General features: G+C 36.3%; 1 protein-coding gene across 1 annotated transcript; it reads left to right on the forward strand.

Moving 5' to 3' along the window:
• Positions 1–2,831: 2,831 nt before the first annotated feature.
• LOC306845413 (very-long-chain enoyl-CoA reductase-like) lies at positions 2,832–11,671 on the forward strand (the record flags this gene model as incomplete). The annotated part of the gene is made up of 11 exons (XM_079378191.1): positions 2,832–3,005; positions 3,770–3,821; positions 3,961–4,005; positions 4,367–4,470; positions 8,482–8,597; positions 8,845–8,950; positions 9,441–9,513; positions 9,626–9,669; positions 9,758–9,815; positions 9,900–9,988; positions 11,498–11,671. The coding sequence occupies 11 exons, from the start codon at positions 2,832–2,834 to the stop codon at positions 11,669–11,671; spliced, it is 1,035 nt and encodes a 344-aa protein (XP_079234317.1).
• Positions 11,672–12,928: the final 1,257 nt, after the last annotated feature.

The following is a 12,928-nucleotide window of genomic DNA, read 5'->3' on the forward strand; positions in this document are numbered from 1 at the left end:
GGAACATCTCGGTTACGTATGTAACCCTGGTTCCCTGAATAGGGATCAAGATGCTGCGATGAGGGCCATTCCGTACCTTGATAACGCTTCCTTCGACATTTATGAAAATCTGATGAAATACCGCACGGCACGCTGATAGCATACGTTACGTACGCGTGGGGGGAGGGGGCGCTAAGTGCCATTTGGCTAATAAATTGGTGTGATGGTATAAGGGCTTCAGACATTCGTCACACTGAGGGTGTTCCCAAAGCGATGACGTCATCGCAGCATCTTGTTCCCTATTCAGGGAACCAGGGTTACATACGTAACAGAGATGTTTTGTGGACATTCATACAAAGATTAGTCATTAGTCAGGTGGAGATAGCATTTGACCACTGGATTTACAAAAAGCATTTCAAGTTTAAGAAAGGTTTCAACATTGCATCAGCTACTGATGAACACATTCACATTCAGTTGCAAATATGTCCACCAATTGAAGAGACTTTCCTCAAAAGGGACTTTGTTTTAAAATGATTTATTTTCATTTAAATTTTTTATGATTTAATTAATTGTCAGCTTTTCATTAAACTCACAACCCCCCTGCAGTTCCTTTACGAACCCTAGTTTGGGAAAGCTTGATGTAGGCTAATATAATGTTTAATGCACTTCATGTTGTAAATTACAATGAATGGAACAAGTTTTCTTTCTCTTTGCATTTTTTACATCATTATGGTACAAGATAATCCTATTTAAATCAATGTGATAAACGAGTTAAATCAAAAGTAATCTAAAAGTAATTGATTATATTACCTAAAATGTGTAATGTAACGGATTACGTTACTGACTAAAATTTTTGTCATGTAATCTGGAATCAGTAATGGTTTGTAATTTGTAAGTAATCTACCCAGCTCTGTGGTAACTCATGCTAACAACATGACCTTATGTTGAGTAGGCACAGTAATTTTACATCTTATTTTTTATTTTGTGTAAGCTAACATATACCTAATCATCATATGCTGGTTTTTTCAACAGGGATAGCATCTTGTTTTTATTTTGATGAGCGCACATTCCATTGTGCTTTAGGGTGCAAAATACAGTATGTATGCATTTTTGTATTTTGGCAAATGTAATGCAGTAGACCATCTGGGTATTATATGTAGGTCTAGACAGAAAAATAATATACTGTGCACAGTATCACATACTGTACTATATACTACAGAAATAGTAAGAGTGCTATGTTAGTATGCTATTCCAAACATAGCTGGAGCTAAGCGGTTGTTTACAGTAGTCTGGCAGTGCTTATACAAAAAAGTGCAGTAGCCTATATACTAAATGTAAATAGTAACGATAGCCTATACCTAGAAAACAGCAATCCAAGGTATTTAAAAAAAAACATGATTACAAAAATGATTACATTCCATGATATGATCTACCATTGAAGACCTTGCATTACATGCTACTTAGACTAATCATACACTTATATAAGGAGTCATAGTAACACATTGCTTCGCAAATGTATATTTCTCGTGTTTCAAATGTTTAGTTCAGCTGTGAATTGTGGAGACAGACCAAGAGTGGTGTAACACTCTTCTAGTCTGTCCAGGACACAGTATTACATGCAAATCAAAATGTAGTAGTCTAACTAGAGTAATATGAGCTCTTGTTTGATTCCATGCATGCACGGTCAGCACACCGTGATCATTTTGAAGCAGTTGAAGTAGGCAAACAAATATAGGCTGTCTTCATTCTAGCTAAACTTGTCTGAGACATCATTTAATCTGAGTATAACACATTATCTATTTTTATTTCTACTAAAAAAATTTGGATTATATCAAAGCTACTTGAATGAGCACTGATTTTTCCCACCACACACTCGTGGCAATTTGTAACTATTTCATGTCTTTTGTATTTTTCTTTTTTTTTTTTTAAGATCACGTTACCGTATGAATCACAACATGAATTCACAAAAATACGACCTCGTAATACAGTTACTTTATCTCATGAGACTGGGTTGATTTTTTCATGGGAAGAATAGAATAGACTAGATATAGACATGGAATATTCAGTCACTCCAGTATTTATTTATTTATTTAGCTTAATGATAAACCTTTTCTCAATGATATAAATGGTAAAGATGGTAAATATATCAGATAACTTAAGACATTTTGCCTATCACTATGTTTGTCTGATCTACTTACTGCTGACAGACACAAATGGCTTCTGTATGGCAACAACCTGCCCAAACCTAATGGGAGAAACTCTAGGGACCTTAGAAGTGGCTTATTTATTGACACCAAGCCCAATCACTGGTGTGACCATGGTCAAACTCAAATAAATGTCCTGACAGAGCCATTGCATGACTCTGCTTGCAAGGCAGATGTATTAATATTCCCCGGACACACACTGCTGCTGTACAGATGCACGCTATCCTAACCCTAATTCAAAAAGAGATGGGGTGTGGAGGTAAGAGCCACAGCCAACTGGATTGGTCCGAGTCCCACAAGGTCACGGGGCTGGTATTCAGCAAAGCAGGCATATAAATTTAGCTTCATGAAAAGCCATGGATTATGTCTTGGGACTCTCGGATTTCGTCTTCAGAGGAGTGGTTGTGATGGCCACCCCTCAGGTGTTAAGAGGTGGGAGATATTTCAGTGACACTGCACTCACTCACACCGTCCTTCTCTGTTGCTTCTCCTCTCCGTCTGCACTGCATTCAACGGAGAACTGGATTTTGGATTTATTATTAAGAACTGAGGCTTGAGGACTTAAGAGAGATGTGTGGGGTGTGAGAAAGACCGTTGAACTACGGACTAAACACAGGATTCAATGTGCATTAAGTTGGAATTAGTATTATGGATACATTAGCTTTAGAGGCAAAAGGACCTAAGAGTGAAGGTGTAGCAGCTCCTGCTGCAGCACCCCCCAAACCCAGACCAAAACCCCCCAAAAAAGCAAAACGAATTGTTTACTTTGAAGTAGAGATACTAGACATCAAAACCCGCGAAAAACTACTGCTTCTGGATAAGGTATGTGCTTTTGAATGTGTTTTGCAAACATAAATACCATGCAAATGACAAACCATTACTTGCGAATAGTGTTCTGGAAAAAAAACAGGTGAAACCAGCCTAAGCTGGCTGGTTTTAGCTGGTCTTCCAGCCTGTTCACAGCTGGTTTGCAGGCTGGTTTTACTGGGGTTTTAACTATTTCTTTAGCTGATCAAGTGGGTCTTAGCAGGTTAGGACCAACCAGCTGAACACCAGCTAAAACCAGCTATAGTACCATCTTAAACCAACTAAGACCAGCCAACAGCTTATGCTGGTTTTAGCTGTTTTCTCCCCTCTATGACTCTAGATGTTGTCTTTAATTAAAATAGTACATTTAATCACTGTGTTTACACTTTCAGGCTGAACATAATACAGAGAAGTAAAGAAATCATCTGTAATCATCAGCTGTTATAGATGACAGACAGCTAACAGTAATGCGAAAACAACTAATGCACAAGCTGTAACTTTGTAATAATAAAGCGGTCACTATCAGGCAGGTTCTGCATTAGTCACGTTGCTTTTGGAACATGAGAATCTATTTGGAGCTTCCAGGAATTCCTATGTGAGATCCATTGCTAGACATGCATGTCGAGAATAGAGTAAACCTGATTTATGACTGCATGAGGTGGAAAACTGCAAAGAGTAACACTGTATATAATGCATATGTATATTGTGTATTTACATGTTCATGTATTATAATTGCAAAACAGAATGTGAATATTTAGCAGCTCTCTATTCCTCTGTAGGTAGAACCAACGGCCACTGTTTTGGACATTAAGTCTTTGTTCCACAAATCAAGTAAGTTCTGCTCAGTGTTAAAGACGCTATGAAACCGCAAAGCCTTTCTTTAAATAGCTTTCTACAAGGAAGATGATAAGTTGATGACATAAATAATGGTTTTAGCAAAGGCTTACATGTCAGGCTTCAACTTTCACAGATCCACACTGGTATCCTGCCAGACAGTCTTTATGCCTGGATCCAAGTCAGTATATCTTTAAACTTAGTAACATACATGAGTAATATGTTAATGGTGTTTATTTATAGCATAGCATTGAAGCAAGTGACTTGCACTGCTGTTTATTTATTTTATTTCAGAACAGTTAAAAAAAATAGATGTACTAATATAACTAACCTCTGCATCCAATATCCAGATCTGGTTCACCAACACCAGCTCATCCAAACCTGCTAAGATAATACTGTTATTCACTAAAAAACCTCTGCATTGCTTTATTGACCATATACTCACCCGCTCTCCAATTGAAATTAGTTGGTGTCCATATCCTTTTTAAGCCACTATGTATGTGAATAGAACATTAATCGTTGTGTTTTATTGTTGATTTCAGAAGGGAAACCCTTAAGAGATGAGGAAATTCTTCAGGAGCTCCCTGTGGGAACAACCGCAACCTTCTACTTCAGAGACCTGGGAGCCCAGATTGCCTGGGGAACTGTGAGTGTTTTACCCAGCACACAAATAACAACTGAAACAATCATCACATATAGCAGCGGCTCCCAACCTTTACTCCAAGGCCCCCACTGTCAAAGACAATATTTAAGGGGCCACTGCTCTAAAGCTACCCATTTTCATACTTTTTTATTTACAAAACTAGAGGTGACAATATATTAACCCATCTTAATTTTAATTAGAGGTAAAAATATGCAATTTGGTACAGTTGCTGATATTTATATGGTCAAAAATTAAGTTGAAATTCTGTTCTTTTTTTAAGATTTATTTTTGGGATGTTGTTTTTATTACAATAGCACAGTGTAGAGTAGACAAGAAGCGAAGTGGGAGAGAGAGAGAGAGAGAGAGAGAGAGAGAGAGAGAGAGAGAGAGAGAGAGAGAGAGAGAGAGAGAGGTGGGATTGGGAAAGGTCCTCGAGTCGGGATTCGAACTTGAGACAAATTTTTGTTCATTTGTTAGATGTACAAATAAATGTTGTATCATTTTTGATACTCCCATTTAAACAATGATTTTACTAAAACATGCACAATCAAGTAAAGTCCAGTAAGTTTTCATTTGGAAATTACTGATAATATAAAAGTTAACACATTTTCCTAATAAAAATCAGAAAAATAAAATATACAGCAAAAAGACACGTGTGCAATGATTTGAAGGTGTACGTTTTTACAATTAAACTAAATTTAACTAAAATTGAATTTATCAATCAGAGAACACTGGGGATCTACTGTAGTAGACTGTGTACAACAGGTAGTGTTCAGGAAAATTTGGATGATATTGATTATTTTATAAGCCTTAGAAATTTGCATAGGGCTATCAAATATGCAGAAGGCCTCTGGTCACTAACCACTGAAAGAAACGCATGCAAGCTCAGGTGCACACAAATACACATGAACCATTCTCAGCAAACAGTGCTGGGTGAGTTCCCATAAATTACAGATAATAAACAGGATACTGAAGTATCACTATCACATTGACCCAAAAATCGAAAATGAGAATTCCATCTAAAACACAAAAGATCTTCTGAACAGTAAGATAACTGATTCCACTGGAAATATTTTTTAACATTGTATGGAAAAGAGTATGGAGCGATTTTTGTGCCAATATTTATCAAACAAATCCAGTGTTTTGCAAATAAACACAATCTGCTTTACAAAGAAAAACTCGACAAACGCAAAGTGATTTTCAAATACAAAACTCTATTTGAGAGAAAATGCAGAGGTATGGACAAATATATGTATTGTGTGTTACAACTGTGAGACTCATTTGCCTTTTTATGAGGAAACTTGGCTTGATTTTCTCACAAATGCGACAGGCTGATTTTCTCACAGGAGTGCGGGCAGATTTTCTCACATGTGCAATTGAGCAACTTTCTTTTCCAAAACAGCAGATGGCGCTGTTGGTCAATTTACGCTAGTCTCCCGAGACCTGAAACACCTCTTTACCTTTTCAGACCAATATGAGTGGGAACAGGTGAGTTTCTGTCTAACTAGATCTATAATGAACCATTTAGATGTGTTCACAAAGCGACCCTACTACAGTGTCAGTGAAAATCACAACAAGTGCTGTAAAGTTGTTAACATGATTGATTAGTTCAAAAATCAGGAGTGACCTGGATAAACATTTAACTAGGCTGTCTTTCCCTACAAATCTGATCCATTCTCCGTACCTCTTATCCTCTGTTGGATCACGGGATATAGAATATACATATATATTGATACAATTGTTCAACATTCAAAATAATGCAGGGGTAAAACAATATATTATGTCACAATATATTGTAATACTAAAATGCAAATGTATAGTGGATAGCGACAATATTGTGTACCAAAAATGAAAGCATTTTGAATTTTATTTTTACGTTAGGTCAAGTAAGATTTATTGTCTTTCTGCTATATATGTTGAAACATAGCCTACAGTGGAGAGAAATGTTGTAGGCTACCTCTGCAGTAAAAGTTTAAACAAGTATAAAACTACACAGACAACGTACTGAGAGGAGTAGACTAATCTAATTATACAAATAGGCTACTATAATCAAACTAGTTTAAGTTCAGGTGAGCTTTATTGTGATTCAGCTATATAAATGTACCAAAATATAATCTAAACATTAATATCCCTTATGAAAATTGGCCATGGTTTTGCTAAATAAATACCATGGTATTTGTAGTAAAGCTGCCTATATTGAAATGGTAACCTGCAAAAAAACATGGTTACCATACTTTTACAATAGTAAAAACTATTTTAATTTTCATAAGGGATATCATAGTTTATCATATTTATGTTTATATATAGTATAGTAATATGCATGCCTTGTACAACATTTCAAACTAAAAGTGGCCTGTAAGGAGATATTTCATATTTCAACCAATATACCAGCAGATTTTAGTCTGACAATAAAATAAAAGGCTACGGTCAGGAATTATATTAGTGGCTCTTTAAAATGCAAACGTTGGTCATCTGAGTCACTCCTAGAAGAGTCCTCGCTGTCCAGAGTGTGTCTTCACCCGTGTAGCACGCTGTTTATTAAACCACTGTTTATTAAAATGCTGAATTTAGTATTATATCAGCTTGATCCTATCACTTGATCCTTCTCCCCAATTGACAGGACAAGAGTGACACCAGAAAATAAATATTCATCATTTTGCTAAGCTAAAAAATACATAATTATTTTAGACAAATGATTGCACAGTTACGTCATTTAAAAAAAAAAAAGTTTTAGATATTGCACTAAATAATGTGATTTGTTTTCATTTTTTATTTATAATTAATGACCTCTTGGGTGATATCACTATATCTGATACTAAATTAAATTGTCTAAGCTTTCATTTTTGGTACACAATATTGTTGCTATCTATTATACATTTGCATCGTTTTGAATGTTGAACAATTGTATCAATATATATGTATATTCTATGTCCCGCGATCCAACAGAGGATAAGAGGTACGGAGAATGGATCAGATTTGTAGGGAAAGACAGCCTAGTTAAATGTTTAGCCAGGTCACCTCTGATTTTTGAACTAATCAATCATGTTAACAACTTTACAGCACTTGTTGTGAATTTCACTGACATTGTAGTAGGGTCGCTTTGTGAACACATCTAACTGGTTCATTATAGATCTAGTTAGACAGAAACTCACCTGTTCCCACTCATATTGGTCTGAAAAGGTAAAGAGGCGTTTCAGGTCTCGGGAGACTAGCGTAAATTGACCAACAGCGCCATCTGCTGTTTTGGAAAAGAAAGTTGCTCAATTGCACATGTGACAAAATCTGCCCGCACTCCTGTGAGAAAATCAGCCTGTCGCATTTGTGAGAAAATCAAGCCAAGTTTCCTCATAAAAAGGCAAATGAGTCTCACAGTTGTAACACACAATACATATATTTGTCAACACCTCTGCATTTTCTCTCAAATAGAGTTTTGTATTTGAAAATCACTTTGCGTTTGTCGAGTTTTTATTTGTAAAGCAGATTGTGTTTATTTGCAAAACACTGGATTTGTTTGATAAATATTGGCACAAAAATCGCTCCATAAAACAGCAGCCTGGGCATTCTACTATAAATAAATAACTTCTTTTGTCTTCCAGAGGACAAAGAAGTTAATAATAAGCGGTCACATCTGTGCAATTAGCTGCATTTTACAATGGCTTTGATCAATTTAGCTTCAGTATTATAATCTTTCATTGGCATGCTATAGGACTTTTGGTTCGGCTGCATCTATGCAGCTGATGTAAAAGTCAGATCAGATGCTGTACAGTGTGTACACAGGCCTCTGGTTCAGTTTTCTCTCACCTCCCCACTACTCAATCCTCTTTCTCAGCAAATGTAATCTCTCTGGCACCGTTTCCCCACAGGCGTTGATCCCGTTCACCTTCTGCATGCGTCGGCCCCTTTGCCCACTCCTGTCCTGACTCCCATGGGGCAGGGATGATGTCAGCACATGGGAGGTATGCACTGTACTTCACTTTACAGAATTAAAATGTGTTTGTGAATGTGTGTTTGCAGGTGTTCCTAATCGAGTGCATTGGACCACTTGTCATATATCTGCTGTTTTATTTTCGACTGCCTTTAATCTACGCTCCCAAGTATGACTTCACCGCCAGTAAGCATTTGGTTGTGCAGTAAGTATCATGAAGAAGAGTGCTGTCATATGTGATTTTTGTTTTAGTCTGTTGGATTCAGTCCACACAGTGAGAACAGGGTTTCCTAACAGCTGACCGACTGGTTAACCAAGATACTGGCCCAGGAGTGTATTTTGGGAATTATGTTGAAAAGCATTTGATTGATGTGTCTCAGGAATACACTTATATTTGATGATCTGGTGCTAAACTGAACTCGCTGATCTGAGCTTCTGTCTGTTCTCCACAGTATTGCCTGTGTGTGTCATTCCTTCCACTATGTGAAGCGAATCTTGGAGACGTTGTTTGTCCATCGCTTCTCCCATGGCACCATGCCATTTCGCAACATTTTTAAAGTGAGGATGCCTCGCAATTGTGTTTTATTTATACACATCCCAGAAGGCAGCAGTGTGTAATTGATAGGCTACATGTTAGAATTTATTTTGCTTTTGCTACTTTGTAGCAAGTTCAGTAATAAAAAAATAAACAAAGATTGTATGTGGCTTGGAGCTTTGAGGTCATCTATACTCCTAAATGTGAAACATAAACATCAAGCAGACATCATTTCAAATATAGACCTTCACATCCAGGAAAGCAATCAAAGAATATCAATGACTCGTAGACAATCAAATCCAAATAAATAATATGCATGGCTGTTGATGCATGTTTAATTAGAAAATGCATCAGTCATTCAACCGTTTTTAGGAGTCTTTAAATTGATGTGCATTTTACTTTATGAAGATTAGATCATGCCTTCAATACAGTTGATAAAAATGCAAAGTTAAACAGTTATGTTATGTTGCAAACAGGGAGTCTGTAAATCACATGTGATTATTTCTTTATCAGAACTGTTCCTATTACTGGTGCTCTGCTGCATGGATGGCTTATTACATCAATCACCCTCTCTACACACCACCATGTATGTAAAATCTCACTCAAATGCTCTGCACCATGTTTATTGTCGCTTAAATTAATATTGTACGTTAAATGCATTGAACTGTTGTTCTTAAAGCTAGTCTGTTTACATGCAGATTATGGGGAGAAGCAGGTGAAGGCAGCACTGGGAATCTTTCTGGTAAGCACACTGATGGCACTGACTTCTGTACTGTGTCATGTATTTGTCTCATCAGCGTTCTTTACTTACTGATTTGTGATTTTTGCAGTTCTGTCAACTTGGCAGCTTCTCAATTCACATGGCTCTGCGTAATCTCAAACTACCTGGTAAAATCTATAAGATAAATCACAAATCTCAAGTCAGATACTCTGGCTGTGTATATGTAACGCATTAAATTGTTCTTTATGAAGGCTCTAAGATGAAGAAGATTCCTTATCCAACCAAAAATCCTTTTACGTGGATATTTGCACTTGTTTCATGCCCAAACTACACATATGAGGTGAGACTCATGACTGATTGCAGTGTGAGTGATTCCATGTCTTTATAGAGATTTGCAGTGATTATGTCTTTTTGTAGGCCGACACTGTCTGGTTCTCTTGACAAACACCCATTGGGATTTTCCATTGGCTTTTGGATTACTGCAGAAAATATGCTCAGTGACCAACAAAAGTGTAAGATTCTTACACATTTTGTTCATCATGATAATCCTCACAAATTAAAACAGATTTGATTCATTTTAAAGCCTAAATCGGCAGAAGTAAAAAAGATGAGCATAGGCTATAAACGAACTGGAGCATGGTCATGACTTAAGTGTCAACACTATTAAATGAATAGGTCACCCAAAAATGAAAAATTGGTGATAATGTACTCACCCTCAAGCCATCCAAGATAGAGATTAGTTTGTTTCTTCTTTGGAACAGATTTGGATAAGATCATTACATCACTTGCTCACCAATGGATCCTGTGCAGTGAATGGGTGCCGTCAGAATGAGAGTCCAGCTGATAAAAACAAAACAAAACTCAACAACAATTCTTTGTCTTCATTTATATATATATATAAAAAAAAAATTCCTGAAAGTTTAATTTTTAATATCTTGAAAGAGTGTGATTATAAACACACTCAGGCTGTAAGTCTTTACCGGTTGGGTGTGATGACGTTTCAAGGTGCTCTATGTCATTTTTTGATGGCACTGAAGTATAAAAAACACACTGTTTGCAGATATTAAAGAAACATAATCTCCATGTTTCTCCGAAAAACAATGTTACAGCTAGTTGGTCTACTTTGAAATGTGTGTTCCGTGTTTTTGTTTTGGTCTGTGTGATTCCGCCCACTGCCAATTTACCCAATAGTATTTCGACACCCCTGGTTGCCATTTGGCTGAAAACACAGCGCTTTGTATTCAATGGAACTGAACCAACTGGGTCAGAGATTGCAGATTCTACCTAACCTAAAAAAAAACAAACAAAAAAAAATTATATTCAAACACGGATAAATCAACTCATTACCTTTAAAGTGTAAAGCTCGCCGCCTTCCATTGTCATTTGCGCTTGTGTTCACAATCTAGCACCCCTCACGAGTGTCGAGTCTGAGGAGGAGGGAGAGGGAGAATCAATATTTTGAATTTGGACTGCAGTACCATTTCAGCCGCTAGCTGTCAATTTTACATACTGCAAAGGCAGCCTCTGTAGTCCCATTTAGCCACTTACTTTAGCCGAACGCTTAAAAAAAAACCAAATCACAAGGGGTTTTACTTAAACGTGAAAATAAGATTGTGTGAACGACAGACCTTATTTCATACATTTCACCAAAAAAGCCATAGACTTTGGACAATGGGACCAGAAGAGCTAAAATTCTAACTCGTTTATTTTGGCCTACAGCACTCTAAAGACCTTCTTGACAAGAATGTGTCCCGGGTGAACTGGCCCTGTAATGAAATGCTGACCCCTGCTGGTCTCATTGAGTAAATAACAGACACTGAAGCTGCACTGTGTTGCTGTGTTTCTGTAGATGGGATCTTGGCTCGGTTTCACACTCATGACCCAGTGTGTCCCTGTGTTGTTCTTCACTGTGGTGGGATTCGTACAGATGACAGTTTGGGCCAAAGGAAAGCATCGCAGCTACCTGAAGGAGTTCAAAGGGTATCCCACACTGCGCTCCCCTATCCTACCTTTCATCCTATAGCAGGAATCAACAGAGGATTTTTTTTTTAAATCAAAAAAGTCAGAGTTTTGCTAGCTTATATATATATAAAGCAAGTCTTAATATATATCAATGTATGACATAACTAGTAAATTATGAGATACTGTAATGATGTATTTGTCAAGTAAAGCCATTCTATTTAATTATAAATTAAAAATATATTTGTGACCGTGGACCACAAAACCAGTCTTAAGTCGCTGTGGTATATTTGTAGCAATAGCCAAAAATACATTGTAAAAAAATATAAATTTTTCTTTTATGCCAAAAATCATTAGGATATTAAATAAAGATCATGTTCCATGACGATATTTTGTAAATTTCTTACTGCAAATATATAAAAAGTTCAGTTTTTATTAGTAATATGCTTTGCTAAGAACTTCATTTGGACAACTTTAAAGGCGATTTTCTCAATATTTAGATTTTTTGCACCTTCATATTCCAGATTTTCAAATAGTTGCATCTCGGCCAAATATTGTCCGATCCTAACAAACCATACAATGGAAAGCTCACAGGGGTTAAAGCAAAAAAAAAAAAAAAAAAAAAAAAAAATCCTTAGCCTGAACTTTTCTCTGGGGGTTGTGGGGGTGGACACACTGGGTTATTAGACAAACAAGCATGCAAAAAAAAAAAAAATAATAAAAAAAAAAAAAAACATTTGAAATTATTTTTCCTTGAAACTACCTGATAAATAAACCAATAAAACAAAATGGTACAAATAAAGTGCTACACACGCAAAGAACGGAATGACTGGCAACTTTAACATTTGAAAGGATACTATGGCAAAGTTAATTTTTCCTTATTCAAACTGATTTATTTTTCATGAATATATGATTGACCTGATGAAAGAAAGCTGTATCTTCCACTTGGAAAATTATGAGCTGAAAAATAGGCTTTAATACGACTATATTTATATATAAACTAATGTGAGGCAATAATAATTGGCTCAAATAAAGTATCAAAAACAAGCAATTACATGTTTGTTTGCTTGTTTTTTGTTAATTATATGATTTCACTGTTAAAATACATGCAATATGCCTAATTATAAAAAATATCTGCAGAGGGTGCCAACGGCCTGGTGATGTTTCATGTGATTCAGCGACTTTAAATCCTTTTAATTTTAATAGCTGGCCACATGAAAAGTCAAACGTTTATTTTGAAATCGCGATGTGCAATCAATCGCATTTTTAGAAATATGTTGATGTATTCTCCTGTGTTGGCACAGGTTTATAAATGATCTAT

Source organism: Barbus barbus (genome assembly GCF_936440315.1).
Source record: "Barbus barbus genome assembly, chromosome: 3".
NCBI classification, from domain to species: Eukaryota; Metazoa; Chordata; class Actinopteri; order Cypriniformes; family Cyprinidae; genus Barbus; species Barbus barbus.